Here is a 26,769-nt window from a genome sequence, read left to right as displayed (position 1 = left end):
AATCCTGTTTTTCTCTATCGCTTCATTAGGGGACACAGGAAACCATGAGACGTCCCAAAGCAGTCCCTGGGGAGGGAAGAGCAGAAACTGTTCAGGTCAGAGAACTCTCCACTGCCATCTGCAAGATCTTTCTACCTAGGCTGGCATCCGCCGAAGCGTACTTTTGGACCCTGTAAAATTTGGCGAACGTGTGGATGGAAGACCAGGTTGCTGATTTGCAGAGTTGCTGGGTGGATTGTTATGGACCTGGTGGTTAGGAGCACCCGGAACAACCTGATTGAGAAACTCACAGGACAAGATCTGGGAAGTGGGAGCTCTGCTGACCGCAACCCCTAATCCTATCACACAACTAGAAATAGCCGTGGAGCGTACCTAACTCTGCCTAGACGCCTCTTCACAGCCTAAGAGCTAACTAGCCCTAGAGATAGAAAATAAAGCCTACCTTGCCTCAGAGAAATTCCCCAAAGGAAAAGGCAGCCCCCCACATATATTGACTGAGTTAAGATGAAAGTCACAAACACAGAAATGAAACAGGTTTCAGCAAAGGGAGGCCAGACTTGCTAAACAGACTGAGGATAGGAAAGGTATCTTTGCGGTCAGCACAAAAAACTACAAAAATACCACGCAGAGTGTGCAAAAAGACCTCCACACCAACTCACGGTGCGGAGGTGCCACTCTGCATCCCAGAGCTTCCAGCTAGCAAGGCAAAATCATGATAGCAAGCTGGACAAGGAAACAATGAACAAATAATTAACTAGCAGGGACTTAGCTTCTGCTGGAGTAGACAGGTAACCAGAAAGATCCAAGAGCGAACTGAACCAGTACAAGAACATTGACAGCTGGCATGGAGTAACGATCTGAGTGGAGCCAGCCAAAGAATAAACTCTGTCACCTGTGGAAGGAACCTCAGAAGCAGCAGCTCTACTCACAGCCACCAGAGGGAGTCCATGGACAGAACTCGCTGAAATACCATTCATGACCACAGGAGGGAGTTCGATAACAGAATTCACAACAGTGGATGTCCTATGGTGTACTGCCCAGGACACCCACTGCCCGGTAAGAGTGCCTTAATCCCAGGGGGAGGCGCTCTGTTAACCCAGTATGCATCCAAAATTGACGTCCAGATCCAGCGAGTAATCGTAGCCTTGGAGGCTGGCAGGCCTCTACACGCACTCAGGAGTCCATCTTCCTAAAAGAGGGCAGTCCTAGCCAAATAGACCCGCACCGCCCAGACCAGGTCTAAGGCTACGTTCACATACGCGTTGTACGGCGCAGCGTCGGCGGCACAACACATGCACAACGCAGCATTTTGTGACGCATGCGTTCATTTTTTGCATGATTTTTGGCGCAGAAAAAACTGCATCATGCAGCGTCCTCTGTGCCCTGACAGTTGTGCCAAAATGACGCATGCATCACAAAACGCAAGAAAACACATGTCCATGCGCCCCCCATGTTAAATATGAGGGCGCATGACGCATGCTTCGCTGCGGCTGCGCCCAACGCTAATGTGAACGTAGCCTAACCTGTTCAGTGAACGCTCCAGAGGATGAGTCGGAACCGGGCAAAAAGGAAGGGAGGACAATATCCTCATTTTAGGTCAAAGGCAGACACCACCTTGGGAAGGAAAGATGGTAGAGGCCACAAAGCCACCTTGTCCTGGTGGAGAATCAGGAAAGGGGAACGACAGGAGAGCCGCCAAATCAGAGACACGCCTATTGGGAGGTGATGGCCACAAGAAACACCATCTTCCTCAAAGGACAGACCTCGGAGAGGTTCAAAAGGGAGAACTCCTAAGGGCCTCCAGGACCAGAATGAGGTGCCAGGGGTCCACGGGTGTCTGGTACGGAGGTGCAGCATGTGCTACCCCTTGGAGAAAAGTTCTGACTTAAGAATGGGAGGATAAGTTTTTCTGAAAAATAGAAAGTGCAAACACCTGGCCATTTAGCAAACTAAGTCCAGAATGCAGAAACACCGGAAGGGAGAGCAAAGGACAGACTGTATGATTAGGCTCACACCAGCTGAGATAGGCTCTCCAAGTCAGATAATAGACCTGGGAAGAAGATTGCTTTCTAGCCTGGATCATGGTCTGTATCACCTCATCTGAAAACTGCCGCTTTCAATACAGCAGTTTCAACAGCCACACCGTTAAATCAAGCAACCGAGGAATTCTGGTGGCAAATCGATTCTTGGGATAGAAGATCTGGTCTGTTTGGAAGCCTCCAGGGGGTGTCTGTGAGAAGATTGATGATCTCTGCGAACCAAGACCGCTCGAGCCAACCAGGTGCAATCAAAATGACCGACAACCCTTCCGCCTTGATCTTGAACAGACTTGGAAAAAGGGAGGGGAGGAAACCGATCGGGAAGAACAAACTAACCAGGGTATTGCCAGAGCGATGGTGCCCACCGCAAGAGGATCGCGGGACATTGAGACGAACAGTGGAACCTTTCCTGTTCAGCCGGGATGCCATGAGATCCACCCCATCGGAAGCAAATCTGATGGACGACTTCCAGATACAGAGACCACTCTCCCGCTGTGAGACCCTTGCAGGTGAGAAAGTCGGCAGCCCAATTGTCCAAGCCAGAGATATGTACTGCAGATATTGCCAGAACCATCGCCTCCGCCCAGAGCAGAATCTTGGATACCTCAGCCATCGCCAAGGGACTCAGTTCCTCCCTGGTGATTGACATATGCCACTGTCCATCTGAACTCTGGTCGGCAGACAACTGAAGCCTTTCCCAGAGACGGAGGGACAGAAGAATGGCCCTCATCTCATTTCTCTGCTGACCAACGACCCTGGACAGTCAGGTGGTGAAAGACCGTACCCCAGCTGAGAAGGCTGTCTCATCACCAGCCAGTGAATGGGAAGGAAGGACTGACCCTGGAAGATGAGGGGATGACAGCCACCAATTGAGATCGTTTGACTCAGGAGGAGAGCTGAACTGGGCGATCCAGAGAGAACAGACTTGTTCCACCGAGATAGGATGGTCTGCTGAAGCGGTCTTGAACGGATTTGCGCAAAAGGAATTGCTTCAGACACTGCCACCATCATTCTAAAGACCGCCATGGGCGAGCAGAAGGAAGCTGAGAGCCCTGCAGAGAGTGAACCCCCTGCTGGAGGATTGCCCTCTTGGGAAGCATAACCCGTGCCCGGCAGGTCTTGAACATGCCTAGAAAAATGAGGCGCCGAGTCAGTACAAGGAAAGACTGCCTTGTTGATTAGCCATCTGAATCGGGACAGGGAGTCTAGAACAATTGACAGACTTTCCTGGGCCTGTTAACAGGACAAAGCCTTGATGACAATGTCATCGAGGTACAGTATGAGTACATGAACTCTGATGAACAAAACGGCCATTAACGCTACCATGATTTTTGTGAAAACCATGGGAGCGGTTGCAAGCCTGAACAGCAGGGCAACAAACTGAAAATGGTCCTGCCGCACCACAAAACATAGTAAATCTCTGGTACCCTGGGACATGGATGTCCTGGATGTCTATAGAGCACAGGAACTCCCGCGACTCCATGGAAGCAATTACTGAATCAAGGGACTCCATCCTGAAGTGGCGCAGACAGACCCTTTTGTTCAGTAATTTTAGGTCCAGGATGGGTTGAACCGTGCCATCCTTCGGTACAACAAATAGGCTCGAATAAAACCCTGTAAAACATTCCTGTTTAGGATGGGAACGATGACAACTGAACAGGGAGGTAATGGACGCAAAGAACCCTAAAACCAGAGAAGAGTCTCTTGGAGAAAGGGTTTCGAAAAAATGTATTTTGTATCTGGAGGATACAATCTCCCTGACCCATGCGTCCTCTACCGAGGCTAGTCAAACGTCTCTGAACAATTGGAGACTGCTGCCCAGCCTGGGAGATTCCCTGGAATCTGGAGAGGAGTCATGCAGAGGAAGATACCAGGTCTAGGCCTGGTGTATATACCCTGCGCATTACAGGAATGCCAGTAGGGTGTGGGTTTAAAAGAAGCCCTTTTCCCATCCTGGTGAGCGCGTGGCCTCTGACGGGAAAAATCTTCCATTGCAGAGAAACGGCAAAAGGGGCACAAGGACAAAACTTACGCTTCAGAGAAGGCCAGCAACGTCTTGACTGAGGAAGGAGGGAGCTTGTCCCTCCGGTAGCCTCCTTAATAATTTTGTTCAACTTTGAGCCAAGACAGGAACCCTGGAAAGGCAAGCTGGTAAGGGACTTTTTTGAAGCCAAATCGGCCTGACACGCCTTAAGCCAAATAGTCTGTCGGATAGCCACAATATTGCTGGACGCCCGAGTCACACACGAAGCGGCATCCAGGGAGGCAGATACCATGTACTTCCCTGCATGAGAAATCTGGTAAGCCAATTCCTCCAGTCAGGCTCAAGAAAGAATGCCCTGACGGAGTTGTTTAGCCCATGCAGCTATGGACTTTGACACCCAGGTGGTGGCAAAGGCAGGGCATAATGCAGAAGCAGCCGCTTCAAAGGCAGACTTCGCAAAAGACCAATTCTGTCATTGGAGTCCTTGAGGGATGCACCATTTGTAAGCTGGGGGACAGTGTTGGTGGATAGTCTGGAAACTGGAGGGTCTACAGTTGGAGAAGCGGTCCAGATTGCTGTGCGCTCAGGGGAAAGGATATAGGATGATTAGGTGCTTCCCTCTTTGGAAGAGTCTGGTTGCGTTTTCCCGTTCCCTGGAAACTACCTCCTCAAACTCTGTGTGGCAAAGACCCTAGGAGCTGGTCTCGACCATCTAAATGAAACTGCCTGTTCTGCGGGTTCCATAGCAGCATCTGTAGTGTTAAATGTCTGATTGACTGCCACAATGAGGCTCTGGACCATGTCTCATATTAGAGGCCTAGTTAGAATCCGAGTCATCGTCCTGCTCACCTGACCGGGGGGGGGGGGGGGAGCAGGACCAGGAAGAAGCAGTCTACCAGGAAAGACCAGGGGGAGGGAGAGTGGAAAGAGGACCTAAAACTACGCTCCTGCCTGGATCTCTTACAGCCCATGTTGGTAGACAGCCGGTGAATTCTGTGATCCGCTAGCAACAGCGGAGGCCAAGAAGGGGCAACCTTTCAAGAGCGGACACCAGGGTTTGTGAAACCTTGGTGAGGTCTGCCAGATAGCCCACACTGCGATAGGGGCACCACAGTCTTGACAGAAGGGAGAGGACTGATCTGAAGGGAGTTTGTCTGCTCTTCATGTACATGCAAAGTTCCTGACAAGAGCAGAAGAGAAAGCAGGAGGGCAAGAACACGCTCCTTTAGCATTAGGCATTTGAAGCAGACCCACTAACTAATGCCAGAAGGTTAGGGACAGAAAGAAATATGCTGAGGAGAGTCAGTCTGCAGAGCTACTCAAGAAGATGCAGGACCTGTGTGGTTCCAATCTATAGAGGGAGGTCCAAGATAGTTGTGGGAGTAAATGCAGAACTTCCTGCAGAGAAAAGCCACCTCCAGGCTCCGACGACGGCAAATGATGACTGCAGGGAGGAAGAGGAGGGCCCACAGTGTGAAAAGCGCACACATTCTGCGCCACTGGAGGAAAGGGGAGTGTGTGCAGAAGAACTTGTACGATGAGGCCAGGGAAAGGGAGCGGAGCTAACAGCGGAAGCTCTGAGAAGGGGCAGAGCAATTAAGATGATGTGGAGTGTCTACAGCAAGTGGGCAGGAAAAAAGCCTGCCCAATAATGCTGGGAAGAGGTGCAGAGCTAGATGCAGAGGCTAGGCCGTGCTGAATCCAGGAACTAAAGTGGAAAATACTCTATAAAAGACCTTTAATAGATGTCCAAGCCTCTTAGATTGAGGGACGTCCATGCCTCCTGAAACAGACTGTCTCTGGTGGGCGTGTGGGTAGGAGACAGGGGCCAGGACTAACGTTAGGAGTCACCTAAACACTCTTCATGTGTTAGGGTTTGGGGTCCTGCCAACTAGACATTGGAGGATATGGGGTGGCTGTACACACTGTACTCAGTCTCTACATGCGAGTACAGTGACTGTTCACACTATCCCTCCAGGAGGTAGAGGAGAGATCCATCTGAAAAAGAAGAGATGTTACTGGAAAAACGCCGAAAACCAAGGTAGATATGGTCTAGTTAAAGTCAGTGGTGTATACACTGCTGAGGAGGAGCTAACTTTGTGCATAGTGTCAGCAGCGTACACCCATGGGTTCCTGTGTCCCCCAATGAAGCGAGAGAGAAATCATGTTTTGTTCCTTACTTATTTCACACTGCAAAGAACTTTTCATTATATGCAAGGACAATGTAAAACCCCCTCCCACAACGTGCCCATGTGTATCCAAGGGGACTTACCAGAATTGATTTTAGCATGAAGCCATTTCTTCATACAGTCCTGGTGAACATACTGCAGACTTCCTGAACATTTACACGGCTCGATGAAGGGATTAGTTGGAGTCGTAACACCAGTCTGGCAGATTCGACACAAGTCACCATCCTCCTCTTCAGAGTCCTCCAGAAGAAGGCTAAAGATAACAGAAAAGATTAGATCAAGGAAAAAAAAAAAAAAAAAAATTTGACCACTGATTACCGACAGTTTTTGCCTCTCAGCACAATGAGATTTAACTATAATTATAACACACCATTAAAGAATTTCTGCGCCTCAATTTACTAAATTAAGTGCTTGAGCCTCTTATCACTTCAGTACACCTTTCAAGTGTTCTGGATCCTGTGGGACAGTACCGAATGGAGGAAGCTGTCCAGATAGGTTTAAGGGCATGTCCCAACTTCAGCTGTATCCTCAAGATACAGTTGAACACAATTGGTGGAGAAGGGAGCAGACAGATCCTTCCTTCAATACTTTGTCCATTTAGAGACAGAAGGACCTTTATTTCATGAGAAAGCAGCTAAGACATCAGAGAAGCAATGCAGGAAAGTGTGGGTCATCATACAGCATGTACTTGTCACCACGAATGGTGGAACCATACTCAGAGGGAACTCCCATGAGCTTCATTAGGAGCAATATTTATGCAGGGTACATTTAAAGGACTGGGAGAGGTTATGGAAGTGGTTTTCTGTTATGTAGTTTGTGTGCCTCGCTCGTAACTTGCAAAGTTGGAGGTAAGCTTCAGTGCCAGAATCTCAAATTCTGCTAGAAACTAAAAACACAGACACACACACACACACCAAACTACTAATGCATTACAAAAACCATAAGTGGTTGAGCTGGCACAAAAAACACCAAGTGTCACAATTTTTGACCAACTTAGTGTTGTAAAACTTTTCTGACTCAAATTCTTACAGAATTTGCAGGTCATTCAGCATTTTCAAGTTTAATCGCGGTATAGATGCCAAGTACGGTAGCTACTCCAAGTCAAGGTCAGACCCATCAGATAGCCTTAAAACATAACTAGGGATATAGCAAATATGCAATAAAATCAGAGAAACTGAAGGATCTCAGATTGGGAAGCACAGGAGTCATGACCAATTTGGGGTTTTTTGGCCACAATTTGTGGTCACCAATGCATTACACTTGCCTTTCTTTAATTTTCTTAAGCTTCTCTGGGTCCCTTGAGTTTTCAGACTTTTCGCTTTCTTGTCCATCACTTGTCCTACCTGAGGGAACAATGTCTACGGTTATCATGACATTGTCAGATAAGGAGTTCCCAAGTGTAGCTGGCACTGAGAAATGTAAAAGGGAGTTAGGAAGCATGCCTGATATTCCAGAACTTCTCCTACTGAAAAGGGATTCTGCTAGAGATGCAGCCTGTGCCGAGCCCCCCAGTGAGTTCGAAGACCGAGGTGAAGAGTTGCCAGCGGTTACACCTGCTCCTTGGATGGGGTGTACTTCATCTAATGAAGAGTCTTCTTGAGACGCTCTCCTGAAGAGACTGTGCGTCCTGCTAGAATCAGAGGTAGATGAAGCCCTTAATGGCTCCTCTCTTCCTTCCCGTCTTCTCCTGGAAAACAAAGGTGTGCACCTATTCCTTAAGGAAGAAGGCAGCCATGACCCAGATGTCCTGCTCTCAGAATCTTCTGATCTATAAAGTTCCGATTCTGAAGCTGAAAGTTGATTGGGAGACACGGATGAGAAGCCCCATCGCGGCCTTCTGAGAAATGCAAATCCCTGAGATTGATCTGAAGGCCTAGTTTCTGATGTGTCGGTATTGGCAGGTGTTGTAGCTACTGGTTCAGGAGAAGAGTTTTGTAAACTGGTTTGTGCCTCTTCTGCTTCGGTTGACCTTCCGTTTAGAGAATCTTGGCTAGATCGCCTAGAGAAGAAGGTGGAAGACATACTAGAGGCAAGGCGGGAAAGCAAGTGCCTTGTTGTACGTCTGCCTTCACCATCCGTACTCCGTTCACTACTAGACCTTGGAGGAGCGGGGGAGACTCTTCCTGATGGAGTCCTTGAAGTCCCTTCATTTCTACTAGAAGTATGGCGGAAGTCCAGTGAACTGTCCCTTTGTGGGGTGCGCAGGTCTGACGTGACAGGTCTGGAACTTCTGCTGGAATCTCTGAGCAGCGAGGAACTCCGAGAAGGCAACTGGCGGTTGATAGATGTGTTAAGTCGAACTGTGCTTAGTGAATTCTCTTTTGGTCTTGCGCCTTGTGCATATGAAGATACTCTCTCCTGAAGATCTACATGCAGGGAAAAAAAAAATATAAAATTACATGTAAATATTTTAAATATATACATTTTTCCCACACGTTGTCTTACAGACCCCACTGCCTGATAAAAATGCTAAATGAAATAGATGCTCATGCACAGATACTCATTTTTAGTATAGAGTGAAAATTATAAATATAACTTGTCCTTATGATTTAAAACTGCATTCATAGCGCTGACGGCTTCAGAGCCAAGTCATTTTTTTGCATGAAAGTATATTTATATTTTCAAGCAAGGACTGACGATTTTAGTTCGGAAGCCTTCAAAGCTGTAAATGCAGTTCTGAATCACAAGGATAAGTTCACACGTTGCATATTTTGTGCGGCTTCTGTTCTTTCCATTGCAAAAGGAGAGATCTCCATTAAGAATTGAAGTGTTAGATATATATATTTTTTTTTTTAATGTCACATTGAAGGCCAATTTATCTGCAGGAGGTTTCAGCAGTGAGTTAGAGATTTTGCTAGTACTGTATTAAGCTGGAGATTTTTGCATGCAAATTTGTCAACCTACCCTGAAGGTCACGTGCGGCATATCTGCTGTAGTTTACACACAAAAAAAGAAAGCGTAAAGGTACCGTCACACTAAGCGACGCTGCAGCGATACCGACAACGATGTCGATCGCTGCAGCGTCGCTGTTTGGTCCCTGGAGAGCTGTCACACAGACAGTTCTCCAGCGACCAACGATGCCGGTAACCAGGGTAAACATCGGGTTACTAAGCGCAGGGCCGCGCTTAGTAACAATGTTAACCCTGGTTACCAGCGTAAAAGTAAAAAAAACAACCACTACATACTTACCTTCCGCTGTCTGTCCTCGGCGCTGTGCTTTCCTGCACTGACTGAGCACAGCGGCCGGAAAGCAGAGCGGTGACGTCACCGTTGTGCTTTCCGGCTGGCCGGCGCTCACAGCCAGTGCAGGAAAGCACAGCGCCGGGGACAGACAGCGGAAGGTAAGTATGTAGTGTTTGTTTTTTTTACTTTTACGCTGGTAACCAGGGTAAACATCGGGTTACTAAGCGCGGCCCTGCGCTTAGTAACCCGATGTTTACCCTGGTTACCAGTGAAGACATCGCTGAATCGGCGTCACACACACCGATTCAGCGATGTCTGCAGGGAGTCCAGCGACGAAATAAAGTGCTGGACTTTCCCCAGCGACCAACGACATCACAGCAGGATCCTGATCGCTGCTGCGTGTCAAACTGAACGATATCGCTAGCCAGGACGCTGCAACGTCACGGATCGCTAGCGATATCGTTCAGTGTGACGGTACCTTAACACATGAGCTGGTCAGAGGTCCCCCTTATGTTTGGTCTTTTTTTTCTCCTACGAGATTAGTCAGATTTAAGCCATTGGATCATTCTTCTGTACTTACCACCCTCCCATAAATCCTTTGTTATACTTAGACTAGAGGCATCATCAGGTTCACCTACAATCTACATTTACAAGATATTCCTCCAGTTGGACCAATTCTTTTAATTATAGTTGGTGCGAATCAATCTGGAGGACCCGGTCCAGTGCCTCTTAACAACCGGCATTACCCCGGCCTGATGTGACGCACATGTGACGTTGCGTTATGGCCAATTAGTAAGAAGAGCCACAGAAGTCAGAAGACAGTTTTGGTGAACTCTGTACGATTACCACAGATTAAAATGACCTGGATGCGGGACTGGGCTCTCACAAACGATTAACGCCACCTCTAGTTATCAATCGATTACTCTTAATTTTTCAGATTTAGCAGTCGACGTCAGTTGGATTTTCTCCAGATTCTACCATAAAATTTACAATGGGTTCTCACATAATGACACTTAAGGCTACACAGGAAAAATGATAGCACTTACATGAAGGTGTTGAATCGCTATTTCTATGTCCATAATCCATCAGTCCACTTGCAGATGTGTCCGTCCTCCTGTCTCTCTCACGCTCACTTGTGAAATCAGAATGAAGCATCACAGATGAAGTCCTAGGAAAGTGCCCATACCTGCTTGACGCGTCTGAAAATAATTATTAAACCATGAAAGGATGATGCCTATTAAATGCAGCAAATCAAGAAAAGTCACAAGTGGAGAAAAAAAAAAAAACAAAAAAAACTTTCTGACTGCATTATGTGCCAAACGAGTTCAATTTAAAGAGTCTATTTTAATACAATGGTGGCAAATCAAATATTTTCAATACTTTCTTTCACGTTATATTTTATTTTAAGAAACGAAAGTTATTACTGTAACCAGTGGCGTGGCTCTATGGGTCCTAGTGTGTTGTAGTGCCAAAGTGGCAGCGCTGAGAAAGCGAGCTTTGAAGACATTTACAATTTAGCCTGAAGTGCATTGGAGGAGTGTTGATGTGCTCCAAGTGCACCTACAGCCCCCCAGGCTAATAAGTACGTGGCTTCAAAGCTCGATTTCTCAGCGCAAACACATCGGTACCAATTTTATTTTTGTATTATATCCTATACGGCCCCATACCACTAGTCAGAATAACTTTCCCAATCAGACTGGTTCCCTAGATATGGAAACAGGAACACATGGGCTACTTGCACAGTGAACAAGTCTGTATGATCATGTTCACACACCACCAAGAAACCTGAAGACACAAAAGAGAATAGTAAAACCAAAAACACTCAGTTTGAAAAAAATGTTGCAGTAATCCGCAAGTGCTAGTAAAAGATGTAAAAAACAGGGTATTTGGTTGATACGTTTTTTGCAAAAAATGTATACTAAGCTGCTCTACCAATCTTCACGGTATACCCTTATCAGAGCAGTCCTAACTAATGTATGCAATCCCTATCTGATGTATTTAAAAACCTGATCATCTGTATATAACCTGTGTGAACAGGGTTCAGAGAGGAAAAATCCATGTGTGCATACAGGGTAGAACAGCTTAGTATACCAAGATTGGTAGAGCAGCTTAGTATACATTTTTTGCAAAAAACGTATCAACCAAATACCCTGTTTTTTACATCTTTTACTAGCACTTGCGGATTACTGCAACATTTTTTCAAACTGAGTGTTTTTGGTTTTACTATTCTCTTTTGTGTCTTCAGGTTTCTTGGTTCCCTAGATAGTATTAGGAGTGCTTTAGCAGACTTCAATTTTTTATTTTTTTGGGGAGGTGGAGGAGAAGTTATCCCTCTTCTCTACCACCCTGCACACTGGGATGTCAGGGGCAGTGATTGACAGGGGTCCTAGACTAGTCCACCTCCTGCAGGCAGGAGGGTAGAACGATTTAACATCATTTTTAAAAACACGGAGACCATTCAGGAATAAAAACAGGGGTCATCATACACACAGTGACACATTAAGATTGCAGTGTCCCCACTCCTGATTAGTACAGATGACTTCGGTCCCCTGTTCCTCCTCAACAGCACTGCTGTTTCCATTGCATGCAGTGACTTCAATCCAACGCCTCCTTATATACACACATTGGTGTAGTGATCACTAGTGATCCGATGGGCTTTTAGCTCCTACTCTGGATAGGATCCTGAGCCAAACCCACATAAAAGGAGACAGTCATGGAGGCTGCCACATTTTGTGGAGGTCACAGCAGCCACTCTGATGTAGGCAAAAAGTCAAACTAGAGTACCTGGACTAGAAGTGTAGCTTGAACTAGTAGTACTCCTTACAGCAGACAGAGGGGTACGTCCAGAATAAGACAACTTTGGTCTCTTTGAGTCCCAGTCTTGCTGCTGACTATGCAATCCTGTGTAAGTGCTCGGAGACCTCTCCAATGGATCGTACCAGGACGGCTGAGAGGATGTTGATGCTGTGGACTAAACCAGAAAAGTCAGAGACATTAGTGAGAATTTGCTCTGTTAAAAAAAAAAAAAAAAAAAAAAAAACCTACATTTTAGAAACATAGGTAGATGTCTCAGCAGCACCTGACAGGTAGTTCTCCCAGCGCATCTGACAGTGCAGGTAGTTCTGGCGCAGGGGATTGTGACATTATGGAATGCGACATCACGGAATGTGACAGGTCAGAATTCTACAAGGTCAAGGTGGGTGTTGACCACAAACTGGGCAAATGCATGATACAGAACACATCACGTATGTCTGGTGCAGATCATAGCTGCCTATAATTTATCCTCTGACCCATTTATGATGTAGCGGAAGTGTGATGATTACTGCCCAACGGGAACAGCAAGTTATCCAGGGACTGAAAATTATTATTAACCGTTTATACAGGAACATCCATTTTCTGCAGCCCAAACGACTGGCAGCATGAAATCCCACAGTATAGAAAGTCATGTTTTACCGATGTTTAAAGGAAGAAACATTTTTTTTCTAAAATATAATAAAAATGCAATTTAGTTACGGGCCACTTACAATTCTGCTCCTGTTTGCCAAGTAACTACCAGATATAGGGAGGTCGTATGTTGCTGAGCAGCGCTGGTAAGTAGGAGAAGGGGTCTTCCAGGAAGGTTCATGGTTATCCCTCTCTCGAAAAGTCCAGTCTCTGCCTGAAGTTCGGCTGGAAGCCTGGGGGGGGGGGGGTTGGGGAAGGGTCACAAGTCAGATCTGAGAAGTAATATTAAACATCACATTTACTCTGGATAGAAAAGGGCTCAGCATGGAGTAGGTGGCAAGATCTTAAATGGAGGGGGAAAAAAAAAAAAGCTAATGTGATCTATTCATTGCAGTACTGCAGCCGTCTGCAGAACTTCCAGAAAAACACCCTCGTCAGAGGAGTGAAGCACGACAATCAGCTCTTGTACCTACACGCAGGCTTAGAAGCCACTTTATGCAACCATTTGGTCTGATTTTCTAAAAGCCAAGTTATATGCAGAGCTAGGAAAAAAATACAAATAAAAATAATGAACTGTCACCTCCCTGAAGTGGACCCCAATGTGGGTCAAAAGCCACAGATTTACATCAATGTCTTTATTGCAGATGTTGCTGCACTAGTGACCACATTAAAGTGGCCTACAACTATTCAATTTCAGTTATCTGCATCGGTATATCACAGACCTCAGAGCGGTTTTATCCATTTTAAGTGATAGCTGCCATCAGATTAGGATTGGCAAGTGTCCGGAGATTGGATCTCCATTAAATCTTGAGAATAAAGAGCCCCAAACATAGATGGCTGTCAGCCGAACGATCGCTCTACCCCTGCTCCCCCATACACAGGAGGACTCTCTGCCAAGCGTCATGTGTTCTCTGTGGAGCACTGGTGTCACAGATCTCTGGCGGTGGCTTATTTTGCAAACAAATAGATCCGGCACGTCTGATTCGGACTGGTGAGAATCACGTTCTACCGTCACCCATTTGTAGACAGACGGGAGGTCCTCATGATGATATTGGCCGACATTAGTCTATAGGGCATGGGAGTTTATGTGTGCTTTCACATTGCGTTGTGACCTCCCCCCCGTTGTGGTATACATTAAAAATCTACATCAGAGGTCCCCCACATGCGCCAGCGGGCCAATAGACTGCAATGGTGACGGCCGAGAGAACGCGAGATCTGCTGTCACCATTGCAATTGGTTCCCGGGGAGGGCCATAAACTTATGACTGACCTTAGAGCTGAAGGAGTCGCAGTTCCAATTATCTGACCTGTTTCCAAGAACATAATGAGACAAACCAATCCTGGTGTGTATTCTGGCCTCAGGGCATCACAAGTCAACAAGACAACAAACGCTAGGAACAAACTTCTACACGCCAAGATGCATTTAGTTACAGAATTACCTCTGCGTCTAGCCAGAGGCAAAGCAGGCAAATATTACCGCCACGTCAGAGGGGTCCCTGCTCAGGTCTCCCCCACTAAGACAGATTCCCGCTCTGTACAAGCAGCTTCCATTCTGGTTGACTCCAGACTTCCTCATAAGAGAGGCAGCCATTTCCCTTAGCGTCCAATGCACAAACGCCTGGCGGACCACAGCCTTTATTGCTGTTTGCAGGGTATGGGCACCATTCACGGTAGTGTCACCAGCAGAAGAGGAGACCTCTTGGCTTTGCACAGCCCAAGGGTGGCATTTTAGGATTTCAATGAGCTTGTAAAATGCTCTTCCCCCTTCTTTCACAATTGATGGTCAGCGTGTCCCATGGATATTGTCATTGGGGGTTGGCTAGCATTCCTCTAGCATTTACGGCCACCTTAAAAGGGCTGTCCTAGATTGGAAAGACATGGCTGCTTTCATCCAAAGACGCCACTACTGCAATCTACAGGTTAGATTTACTATTGAAACTATAATTTATTTCAGAGCTGAACTGCAATACCAGACAGAACCTGTAGACCGAGGTGGTGCCATTTGGCAAGAAAGCAGTCATGTGTTTTCTGAACACAACCTTTAAGTTTAGTGCAAAACACCTAAAAAAAAGTAAAATAAAAAAGGCCCTTTAGCAAACAAAAAAAGGTTTAGTTTGTTATCTTAATGGCTGACCTCCTACCCCTGTGTCATGAGGTGGTGCACAGCCAGGATTGCACTTCAGTTTTTGCATTTTTACTTCAGGAAATAAAAGAAAAAGAAAGTAAATGACTATTGCAGATTTACCTGAAAGTCAGAATCCTGTCGTAGTGAACCGTCTCTCGTGCGATAGGTTTCGTTATGGCCGCTTATTCTGCCAGTTCTCAGCAATCGAGCACTTATGGGAGAAGAGGGGGAAGGCTGAACTGTTATCCGCCGGGGTAATCTTGATGGCTTGGGTTCCATATTTGTGCCTAGAGAATAAAAAAATATAGTAAATTGCATTTCCGACTTTATCCTGTTGCAACAATTCATCGATATCAGCGATAAATACGGATGTCGCAGCCTGCAGCACATCGCCTTTGCTTTACTTTCTGCTGCTTTAGCAATGACCATATCATTTACACACCTTTGTCACTTCCTGTATGTTGCACATAAATATTTTAGAAAAACCTTATTGAAAAAGATTTGTCTTTGGGTTCAAGATGTCCATCAGTTGCCACGATTGTGAAAACATGGTATCACATTGTGACCAGACGATCGGCCACCCAAGCAATAAATGGACCGCTACCATCAGCCACTTTATCCAGTCTGGCCCTTACGGTGATGGGGGGTGTCCTTAATTAGTACCCATGCCAGATTGGTGGGAGCCCGTACAAAAGAATCTAACAAGGATATTAACCTTCCAAGCAGAGATCGGACAGTCTTCAGCCACGTTCACACATTCAGTATTTTACATCAGTATTTGTAAGCCAAATCCAGGAGTGGGTGATGAATACAGAAGTGGTGCATATGTTTCTATTATACATTTTCTCTAAGGCTCCTTTCACACTAGCGTTGGAATCTCCCCGTCGCAATGCGTCGGGGAGAGATTCTGACGCTAGCGATTGCTGCATTGCACAATGGGTGCAGCGGATGCATTTTTCCGGCGCATCCGCTGCCCCATTGTAAGGTGCGGGGAGGTGGGGGCGGAGTTCCGGCCGCGCATGCGCGGTCGGAAAAAGCGGTCCGTCAGGAGAAAAAAAACGTTGCATGTAGGTTTTTTTGCTCCCGACGGTCCGCCAAAGCACGACGCATCCGTCGCAAGACGGATGCGAAGTGTGGCAATCCGTCGCAAATGCGTCGTCAATAGAAGTCTATGGGGAAAAAAAAACGCATCCTGCAAGCACTTTTGCAGGATGCGTTTTTTCTGCAAAACGACGCATTGTGACGGATTTAAAAAAAAACGCTAGTGTGAAAGTAGCCTTACTGTTCCGCTCCCGATTTTGGCTTACAAATACTGAACGTGTTGATACACAGGATCGGTGATGACAACTGCACCGATCGGCAGAACAGGAAACTTCTTCCCATCAGGATGGACCTTGGAGCAGCAGTTAGACAATACACGACACTCCAATTTTTTGGTTTTTAGGTGGATAAGAACATCCCATCGAGGATAAAAGTTCCCAGTTCTGCCGATCGGCACAGGTCCCTGTGGTCTGACCACCATCATTCAGTGAGATGAGAAGTCATTTTTTTTCCCCCCACTGGAAGACCCCCTCTAATATATATCTTCGGCCTGCCACTTTATTCAACAACCCCCCCCATGATTCATGCCAATGATCGAGGAGGATCAGAGTGATGGAACCACCCGGCAATGGAAGATACATGCTCTGCCATAGACTAACATTCATCATCCCCCTTCCACGATGCCCTTATAACAGGTCAGAAAGTGATGGAGAAACTTCTCAAGATATTAATACGCTTAAAAATATACAACTGGACGGCAGATGCTGCCCTTCGAGGGCTAAACTTAGCAGACCTCGGGCATTTTATCTAGGACACTAGGAGAAACACCAGATACCGAGAAGGCAGTGTCAGGCTCAGGTTGCTCGGTGCAGAACTCGTTGCATCAGCTCTTCCTGCAGATGGGGAGAGGTGAGACATCCATTATGCAGCCTCCGAGTTCTGCACATTAGGTTCGCTCACAGATCAGCCATAAAGTGATTTTTTTTCTTCCCTTTCAATTTCCTGTAGCTTATGTAGCACCGCCTTATACCACAACATAATGCACAGACTAATAGTCTCGTTTCCAGTGCACCCTGATCAAATTTCCTTAAACCCAGATAAGACATGAACAAATTTCTTAGAAAGCCAATTCCTAGGTCTTCTTGTACATGTTGGTGGGGCTCTAAGGTTTTCACATCATGGAGCCATAGGTATTCACACGCTGTCATCTTCTGCCCAAAAAGCTAGCCTTCACCGAGAAGGCCACTGATCTAGCATGCGATAGGTGCCGCCACGTGTAATAGGTTTCCAGATGGTAAGATGCAATGAACGTAGATGGGTGCCCATGTAAGGGGGTCTTCACACTGCATTCCGGGACCCGTTCAGTGGTATCATCAAGGCAGACGTCTGAATCCCCTCCGCAAAACGGGATTCGGACGCATGTGCCGACGGCGCGATAGACCAATGTGCTGGCAGAGCGAACGTGCGCTCTGTCGTGCATCATTTTCGGGAGGTTGCACCTACTAGAGGTGGACGGTCTACTACATTTAAAGGGAACCTGTCACCCCATTTTTTCAGATTGAGATATAAATACTGTTAAATAGGGCCTGCGCTGTGCGTTACTATAGTGTATGTAGTGTACCCTGATTCCCCACCTATGCTGAGAAATACATTACCAAAGTCGCTGTTTTCACCTGTCAATCAGGCTGGTCTGGTCAGGTGGGCGTGGTGACATCGCTCTTTTCTTCCCCAGCTTTCCGTTGGTGGCGTAGTGGTGTGCGCATGTCGCAGTGACGAATCCACTGTGCGCACGTGAAGAAGCAGCACGCGATCTGCGCTATTACCCCCTGTCATCGGTGGGGGCGGCCATCTTCCTGGGGCCACGCGTGCACAGATGGAGTGCTCTGCTGCACGGGGCTTCAGGAAAATGGCCGCGGGATGCCGCGCGTGCGCAGAAGAGATCGCGGCGGCCATTTTCCCAAAGCCGAGATGCAAACTCAGCTTTGGGAAAATGGCCGCCGTGATCTCTTCTGCGCACGCGCGGCATCCCGCGGCCATTTTCCTGAAGCCCCGTGCAGCAGAGCACTCCATCTGCGCACGTGCGGTCCCAGGAAGTTGGCTGCCCCCACCGATGACAGGGGGTAATAGCGCAGATCGCGCGCTGCTTCTTCACGTGCGCGCAGTGGATTAGTCACTGCGACATGCGCACACCACTACGCCACCAACGGAAAGCTGGGGAAGAAAAGAGCGATGTCACCACGCCCACCTGACCTGACCAGCCTGATTGACAGGCGAAAACGGCGACTTTGGTAATGTATTTCTCAGCATAGGTGGGGAATCCGGGTACACTACATACACTATAGTAACGCACAGCGCAGGCCCTATTTAACAGTATTTATATCTCAATCTGAAAAAACGGGGTGACAGGTTCCCTTTAAGTGTCCGCCTCCTGTAGGACAACAAGCATGAAACAATGCAACGTGCGCTCTGCCGGCACCATTACCAGTCATTGGCCCCGTTGGTGCATATGTCAAAATTCTGTTTTTGCGGGGGTTTCAGATGCAGATTCTGACGAGCACTGAATGGTGCCTAAACAGTGAAACCATCCTTAGGCCACATTCAGCATTTTACATCAGTATTTATAAGCCAAAATCAGGAGTGGAACAATCAGAGGAAAAGTATAACAAACACGTCACCACTTCTGTATCCATCACCCGCTCCTGGTTTTGGCTTAAGCTACTTTCACACATCAGGTTTTTTGTTTAAGGCTAAATCCAGCAAATGTTTGAAAAACTGGATCCGACGCAGATTGTGAAAAACCTGATGCGACAGATCTGTTTGTTTTTTTACGGATCCGGCTAGCCCATCTAGATTGGATAAAAAAAAAAAAATTAGAGCATGCTCAGTTTAAAAAAAAAAAAAAAAAAAAAAAACCACATGGATCAGGCCGCCAGATCCACCATTTTCTGCATCCGGCACCTTCCAGCTCCCATTCTAGCAAACAGCCGGAAGCGCCGGTTCCGGCGCTCAGGCTTTTTCGCCGGAGACAAAAGTGTTACAGTAGATTTTTTTTTTCCCCAGACACCGGAATTGAGTGTACGCCGGATCCAGCATCAAACCGGAAGGAACGCTGGGCCAAACGGATCTGGTTTTTATTTTTTTCCCCCCATTTCCGTTTTTTCTCCCGAGAGCCGATTTAGCCTGAAACAAAAAACCTGATGTGTGAAAGCAGCCTTACACATACTGATGTAAAATAGTGAACACGCGACCGTAGCCTTAGAGTCATCCCCACAACTTCAGCGAGTCCCAATGGCTGCCAAGTTATAGCCCTTACTTAATGCCCTTGTAAATATCAGATTAAGGAAATGTCCCCATCGCACATACGGCTCTTGCCAAACTGGCACTACAATTCATACAAACTGTAAAGGGAACAAACTACTGAAGGATTCAGGTCGTTCGGCTCCAAAAAGGGAGAGAGAAAACAAAATCCAAAACATAATCATTACACAAGACCGATAAAAGGAGATCTGACCCATCGAGCATGATGACTGGTATGACATGGACCTGGGGGGAGGACCTGACCTTGTTAGATTGAATTCACACTTCTCTCCAGGAAAGGACAGTGCAAACTGCAAGAGCATCCGCCGGCTCATTTACCCCCCAATGGAGGTCTCATTGGGCTCGTATACATTGGTGTATAATTTCCATGGTAGGAAAAGAATGGGCCGCGTGTGGGGAGAGTAGGACATTGGGGCTCATGGTTGATTCAGGTCTGAGATATCTCCATAACGCTGCCTATGTATGTGGGGAATGCACACTGGCAAGGCATGGATTATAGGGGTATGTCCAGTTATGGAAACCTCGTCTCACAGGTTTAGATGCTGATCACGGTGTCGGCGATTGTCTGCCGGTCTGATGTCACGTCACCAACGCTGCAGCCAATCATTGAGCTCAGGAACAATGGCAGAACCACCGCGCTCAGATAACGGCCAGCGAGGTGACATCAGTGCTGCAGGCAGCAGTCTACGAAGAGCGGCTGAGAAAAATCACATGCAGAAAATAAAAAAATATAAATAAAAAAGTGCCAATAGTCATTTCCAGGTGAAAAATAGCAAAGAAATAATAGATCCAATAGTGGGTGTTAGAGAATCAGAGTCCACCATAATGGGCATCTAGGTTTGGGTGTATGATAATTTGGACATCTTTAGAGGAAATAATGAAAATAATAACACCTAACAGATAAGGTTTTGTCCATGACATTACACTGGCGCTCAATCTGTAAAGACAAGAGTTAATACATCCGTGTAGGGCATTTTACAAGGCCTCGTTACAGAGCCGTAGATGAACTTTACTCTGCATCACGTAAGGACTTCTGTAAAAACAAGACGGAAAAAAAAAAAAAAAAGTATATATACAGTACATGTTCCTGTTACGGAGCCCCAATGCTACGTTTCCTGTCCAGGCGTTAACATGACAAACACAGAGGAAAAGTGACTCAAAAGATACAAAAAACAAAGGACAAGTCACTTTCTGATACTAAGCAAACACTACATTCTCCCCACAAGCTGGCGCCTGCAGCCCGGCTGTTCCCGCAGACCTAGGACCCCACAAAGCTGTGGGAAATTACCAGTATCCAGTCCGGGAGCAGATGTCTTCCTGAGTCTTGTTGGAGCAGGGTGACAGGATTGCCAGGAATGGGGCGGCGAGTTATAAACAGCTTCTTCCCAGTATGAGCAGCAGGCGCAGGCTTCCTGTACTGCAGGCTCTGCCTCTGGACATCTGATCTCTCCTACCAGAGGCCTCAGCAGAACAGACGGCTCATTCTCCTCCCTCAGGAAGAGACGGCAGTACAATGGGGCACACAACCAGCGCCGGCCGCAACGTGGTGGAGACCTGCACCCGCCCCTTGTAGGTGGTGGCACTAATGCACAGTGTAGGGAGGCGCAGTCAGATCCACGGTCCTATACAGTTATGGACCACATCTGTCCGGCCAGTATAAAGGGGGCATTTGTGGACTCAGACTGCAAAATGGGGCCCGATGGCAACATTAACGTATGCGCCCACAGCTGTCCCGAACGTGCATGTACAGTATGAAGATAGGCCAAGATCACACGGCCGCTGAGTTATCAGACCAATCGCATCCACCAGCGTGCAACCACGCTCCCTTCCCAGTGATCCGCCAACGTGCAACCACGCTCCCCCCCAGTGATCCGCCAACGTGCAACCACGCTCCCCCCCAGTGATCCGCCAACGTGCAACCACGCTACCCCCCAGTGATCCGCCAACGTGCAACCACGCTACCCCCCAGTGATCCGCCAACGTGCAACCACGCTACCCCCCAGTGATCCGCCAACGTGCAACCACGCTACCCCCCAGTGATCCGCCAACGTGCAACCACGCTACCCCCAGTGATCCGCCCGCAACCACGCTCCCCCCATTGATCCGCCCGCAACCACGCTCCCCCCATTGATCCGCCCGCGTGCAACCACGCTCCCCCCCAGTGATCCGCCCGCAACCACGCTCCCCCTTCCCCAGTTCTCAGTAATAACTTCCCTCTTCAATCCAACATGGCCAGTGCAGAAAGTGTAAACCAACAAGATACTTGTGCAGTATTCACCCCTGATGTACATTACCCCTGCAAGAATAGCAAGTTGTGGAGGAACAAAAGACACATGTTCTAGGCTTATTCATCCACATTACGGTGTAACACATAGCGATCTACTGCCACATACCCTGTATCATGGCCAAAAGCGCCATCAAGAACAAAAGAAAATTTGAGCTTGCTTTAATTCAGTGTGTTTCTGTCACTGGATTTCAGAACTTTGCTTTGAGATGTGCCATTAAGGGTACGTGCCCACGATCAGGAACTGCTGCGGGTTGGATGCTGCGCACGTGTGCAGCTTTAAACGCACAGCATCCAGATATACAGCATAGTGGATAGGATTTCAAGAAATCCCATGCCCACTATGCATCCAGACGCCCGTGGAGACGGACATGCAGCGCGTCTTTCCAGACTGTAGCATGTCAAATTTTCTTGCGGAGACGCAATTTCAGCAATAGAACTGTTTTGGATGCAATAAATCTGCACGGTTCCGTGATCATATGCAAATTTACCTGCGTTCAATAGCTGGCAGTGCTTTTGACACAGAACATACGCTGCATCCAAAGTGCTGCTAGTTTCAGATCATATCCACCTCGCACGATTTGTCAACCTAACAAGTAAAAAAAAAAAAAAAAAAAAAAAACATATAGCAAAATATCATGAAGGTGAAATTGTTCTGTATAAAACTCATTTGGGTGGGATTAAATTAAAAGCAGAAAGTTTCATTTTGGTCTGAAGTATGGCTCCGTGCCGCACGCATATGGCCAGTCTGCGGCAATAGTGCAGTAATGTTATTTTATGGCCAGTCTAGCCTGCAGTCAGTTAGTGATCAGCGAACATGCTAGGATAAGGCGTTACCCGAGTGTCTTCGGCGTGCCTGAATAATATGTTGGAGTCCCTGCGGATGCATGTCTCGCGAATGACAGCTGCAACATATGCAGGGGTTACCTGTTAGGCAATCATTGCATGCGTTGTGGCTGAGACATGCAGCCGTGGTGACACAAACATATTATTCAGTCACACTAAAGATACTCAGGTAGCACCCAAGCATCCTCAGATAACACCTTATCCGAGCATGTTCACTCATCACTAGTGATCAGGTTTCTTCTTGACAGCCGTACCGATACATTCGGAGCACTCTTTTCCTATAGAGACCTGTACATCACTGCGTTTTTCTTTTCATCCTGGCAAATGTCCCTGGCTGCAGAGTGTGAAACCATTTTTTGTGCTACCCATATGTCACGTGATAATTACGGAGCTCGTCCGTTTCCCCACTTCTTGGTTAGAGTTTAAACAGAAGTGTTGGTAAAGCCTACAGACTTGATGCTCCATTCATAGTGATGGCACTGTCTGCAAGTGTGATGTTGGTATAAAATGGAGGACCAAGGTACTTGTGCGTTGTGGAAATGCACGAAAAAAAATAAACATTCTGCAGATATAGGTGCCCCTTAAAAAAGAAACCTGGTAATTTGCACTAAACCAACTAGTTTCCAAAACAGACTGACATACTGCAGATTAATTATTACAAATCTAAACAAAGTTTAATTAAAAAAAAAAAAAAATTGGGTTGAGATTAAGAACTCATCCAGTTCTGTAAAGTTCTTTTGATCCACTTACTGAAAATCTGCGCCACTGCCAACAGGTGTTTGGTAATCAATCTGACAGTAACATAGTATAGGGCAAGTGAAGTGAGCCTGATTCCAGCGATGTGTCACTCAGTTTACTGGGTGCAGCAGAGCCCACACCAGGATATCTGGACATTGCCTATTGACAGTGGGCTGCTAATCAGTGGTGGGTGTGTGGTCAGACCATGGCTCACATGTACTGTGGTCCAGGCAGAGGTAATCTCCTGGTGATAAAACCTTCATTGTATGGAAACTGCACACAGCCTAATAAATGACATCACTGAAGTCAGTGTCTCAGCTCCTACCTCATACTGCCGTCAGATTACATAGCAAACCTGATGACCGATTCCCTTTAAGGCCACGTTCAGCATTTTACACCAGTATTTGCAAACCAAAACCAGGAGCGGAATAATCAGAAGAAAAAGTATAATAGAAACACGTTATCACTTCTGGTCTTGGCTTCCAAATACTGATCAAATAATAAATGCAGCCAAAGGCCATGTTCACTTGTTTTTTTTTAGGCAAAACTTTAAGCTGCATTTTACAGTACCAGCAAAAGCTATGAGATTTCACAAACGCACACCTTTTTCCTAACCAAATTGGAAAACTACTGCATGTCACCTTCAATGTTTTTTTTCACCCATAGGAAACAATGGGTAATTGCAACAACGCAGGAAAAAAAAAAAAATGCAGGTATCAGGATTGGGTTTTGGTGCAAAAACCTTAGGAAGCTGCATCATTTTCTTTCACGCACTAAAACTTTATCAGTATGAGCAGAGACAAATATACTTTATGAAAATGCAGCAAAAAAAACAAACACAAACAAAAAAAAAACTGCTTCTTCACTGCCAAGAGCAGGTTTTTGTGACTGGTGCTTACAATCACTACAAAAAAAAAAAGTTATTTGAGTTGGGAAGACTGACATGTATACAGTGGTAACTATGTCAGTAAGCATAAATGTGCCGACAGGCTGCCATTTGAGTGGATGTAAACATTTATCAGGAACCGGGCCTATTCAGAGAAATTCAGCAAATAAAATATAATATATATATATATATATATATATATATATATATATATATATATATATATATATATATATATATATATATATATATATATATATATATATATATATATATATATATATATATATCTCACTACAGAAGCCATAGATGCAATTTTTTCTAATGGATTTAAAAAAATAAAAAAATAAAAAGTAATTTGGATGCACACACATGAGTTTCCATTTTGCATCCCCCCTTCCCCAGAGGGATTTCTGAGCATCATCAGTCTTGGGCAAATGCAGCAGTAAATAACGGACGCTTAGGGTACGCTCCCACGGTCAGTAAACACTGCGTACATCCGCAAGGTCCAGATGTTACAACACAGTGAATGGGATTTCAAGAAATCCCATGTCCACTCTGCATGCACTGACGCCCCAAATCACCCGCGGAGATGGACATGCGGCGCGTCTTTCCAGACTGCATCACATCTATTTATCTTGAGGAGATGCGAATCCCCACAAGATAAACATCACCATCCAATGTATAGGACACGGTGAGCCAACGCAGTTCAATAAACACGCGGAATCACCTGTGTTCAAAAGCCAGCAGCGCTTTGGACGGAGCGGACGTGTGCACCCGGCCTTAAAGGGATGACAGAACAGATGACCGTCCGTTTTTCCCCTTTGCAGGACGGTGACAAGCGGCCACTTGACGGAAACACGGGCGGAGCGTGTGACAACACCCGCTGGGCGGTATATAACGGCGGCCATATTCACCATTACCCCACATTCCAATACAAGAGGCAGAAATGATAAGCCATTATTACAGAACGTTCCTAGAGGCCTTATGTAAAGCCTGTAAACACAGCTTCCATATACAGGAAAGACAAGCACAGGACACATGCACAGGCAGCCATGTTACTCAGCTTTCCTGAAGGCTCATATAAAACATTCACACACTAAAATATACATATACCTCCCCCTATGAGAAGAGTGGAATAATCCACCCTCTGTATTATACGCCTGAGGACGTCACCAAATGCAGCAAAAAAGGGGGGTAGGATGATACTCAAGTCTATATTCGGATCTGTCACCATTAACCCCACCTCTCGGCTACTGCCATTGCCCTCGGATAGCTCTTACCCACCTCAGCCCGTCCAGAAGGAGAAAGAATAAAATGGCGTCCTCGTTTTATTGTGTACGGGCCCCGACACGCCGATCAGCTGACAGCTTCTTGGTTTCACCGCCTTCTCCTAAAGTAGTGACGTTCTGCTACATCCGGGCACCGGACTTCAGAGGCGCCATGATGGTTATGGGCAAATGTCCGGAAGTGACGTCTTTTACACCTTGACGGAAGGGTCCCCGGCCGGAAGTCACTTATCTCATACATCCCCGTTGCAAAATTCATTACTCTTTGGAAAAATAGGATTTCTATGAAAAAAAAACGCATATGGCAATGGAGATTTATTGAAATTGCTGCAAAGCAGAAGTAAATTAGGTTTTTTTTTAACCCTGAGGGATGTACTCAATTTTTATTTTTGCCCTTTTAATTTTTTTTTTACCTTCCCTTCTGCCAAAGAGACATAGACGTATGAGGGCTCGCCTTCTTAGCGGAATAAGGCGTTGCATTATGCCAATTATGTTACCATTATAATGCATTTTAAAAAAAAAACCAGAAAAATACTAAGAGGGCTAAAATGGTGTAAAAAAAAAACCTCGATTCGGCCATTTTGGGTTTTGGATTTACGGCGTTCATTGTGCAGTAACAATGATCTGATAACCTGATTCTCCATGTCCGTACAATTACGGTGACTTGTATCATTTTTATTCAATTTATTGGTGAAAAAAAATTCAAAATTTTATAAAAAAAAAAAAATTATTTTGCCATTTTGACTTTTTTACTTGTCTGTAGTTGGAGCCGTGTGAGGACTTGCTTTTTTCATGGTGACGAGCTTTACTTTTTTATTGATACCATTTTGGGGTACAAACAGTATTTTGGTAAGTGTTTATTGCTTTTTTTAGGGGCAGGTGAAGCAACAAAAAAAAACAAAAATTCTGGAATTTTTTTTTCTTGCGGTATTTTTTAACAAAGGGTTAAACAATTTTACAGACACGACTTTATCAAATATGTTTCGTTTTTTTTTGTTTTTTTTTATTGTTGACTTTGGAAAAGGGTGGAGACTGGAATTTTTTATGCTATTTTTTAATATTTGTAACAGTCTCAAAAAAACTTTTATTTTTACTTTACACTTGATTTTTTAGTCTTCTGTGGTTACTTGCACCAGTGATTGTTTGATCACTTGTACTACATACTAGTCGCGCTGCGTTCTGATCTCCTCAGTTATTCTATGCAGTTGTCGCACTCGGGTCTGGAGAGCAGCCAGCCAGTCCAAGCAGTGCATTCCAATCTCAGTCCCATTTATTCTATGCAGTTGTCGCACTCAGGTTGGTAGAGCCACCGGCCAGTCCAAGCACACTGCTCTGATTTCACTCCCATATACAGTTAGGTCCATATATATTTGGACAGAAACATCATTTTTCAAATCTTGATTA

General features: G+C 46.0%; 1 protein-coding gene across 6 annotated transcripts in view; it reads right to left on the bottom strand.

Moving 5' to 3' along the window:
* MARCHF7 (membrane associated ring-CH-type finger 7) overlaps positions 1-25,499 on the bottom strand; it is a 39,267-nt gene extending 13,768 nt beyond the window's left edge. For 2 of the 6 annotated variants that reach the window (XR_011314622.1, XM_069733017.1), the window contains exons 1-7: positions 25,364-25,499; positions 15,084-15,250; positions 12,920-13,072; positions 12,180-12,366; positions 10,442-10,594; positions 7,477-8,578; positions 6,296-6,465 (exon numbers count right to left, since the gene is read on the bottom strand). Coding sequence is in view for 5 of the 6 variants with exons in the window: in XM_069733017.1 (XP_069589118.1) it covers positions 6,296-6,465; positions 7,477-8,578; positions 10,442-10,594; positions 12,180-12,366; positions 12,920-13,072; positions 15,084-15,242 (1,924 nt within the window). In the remaining variant the exon portion in view is untranslated. Of the gene's footprint in view, positions 1-6,295; positions 6,466-7,476; positions 8,579-10,441; positions 10,595-12,179; positions 12,367-12,919; positions 13,073-15,083; positions 15,251-20,610; positions 20,833-25,363 lie in introns of those variants that run through there. The other 4 variants (XM_069733018.1, XM_069733019.1, XM_069733022.1 and 1 more) reach the window with 4 other exon arrangements.
* Positions 25,500-26,769: the final 1,270 nt, after the last annotated feature.

The sequence above is a fragment of the Ranitomeya imitator genome, chromosome 7 (assembly GCF_032444005.1).
Source record: "Ranitomeya imitator isolate aRanImi1 chromosome 7, aRanImi1.pri, whole genome shotgun sequence".
Classification (NCBI taxonomy): Eukaryota; Metazoa; Chordata; class Amphibia; order Anura; family Dendrobatidae; genus Ranitomeya; species Ranitomeya imitator.
This window is presented reverse-complemented; position numbering and strand designations above follow the sequence as displayed.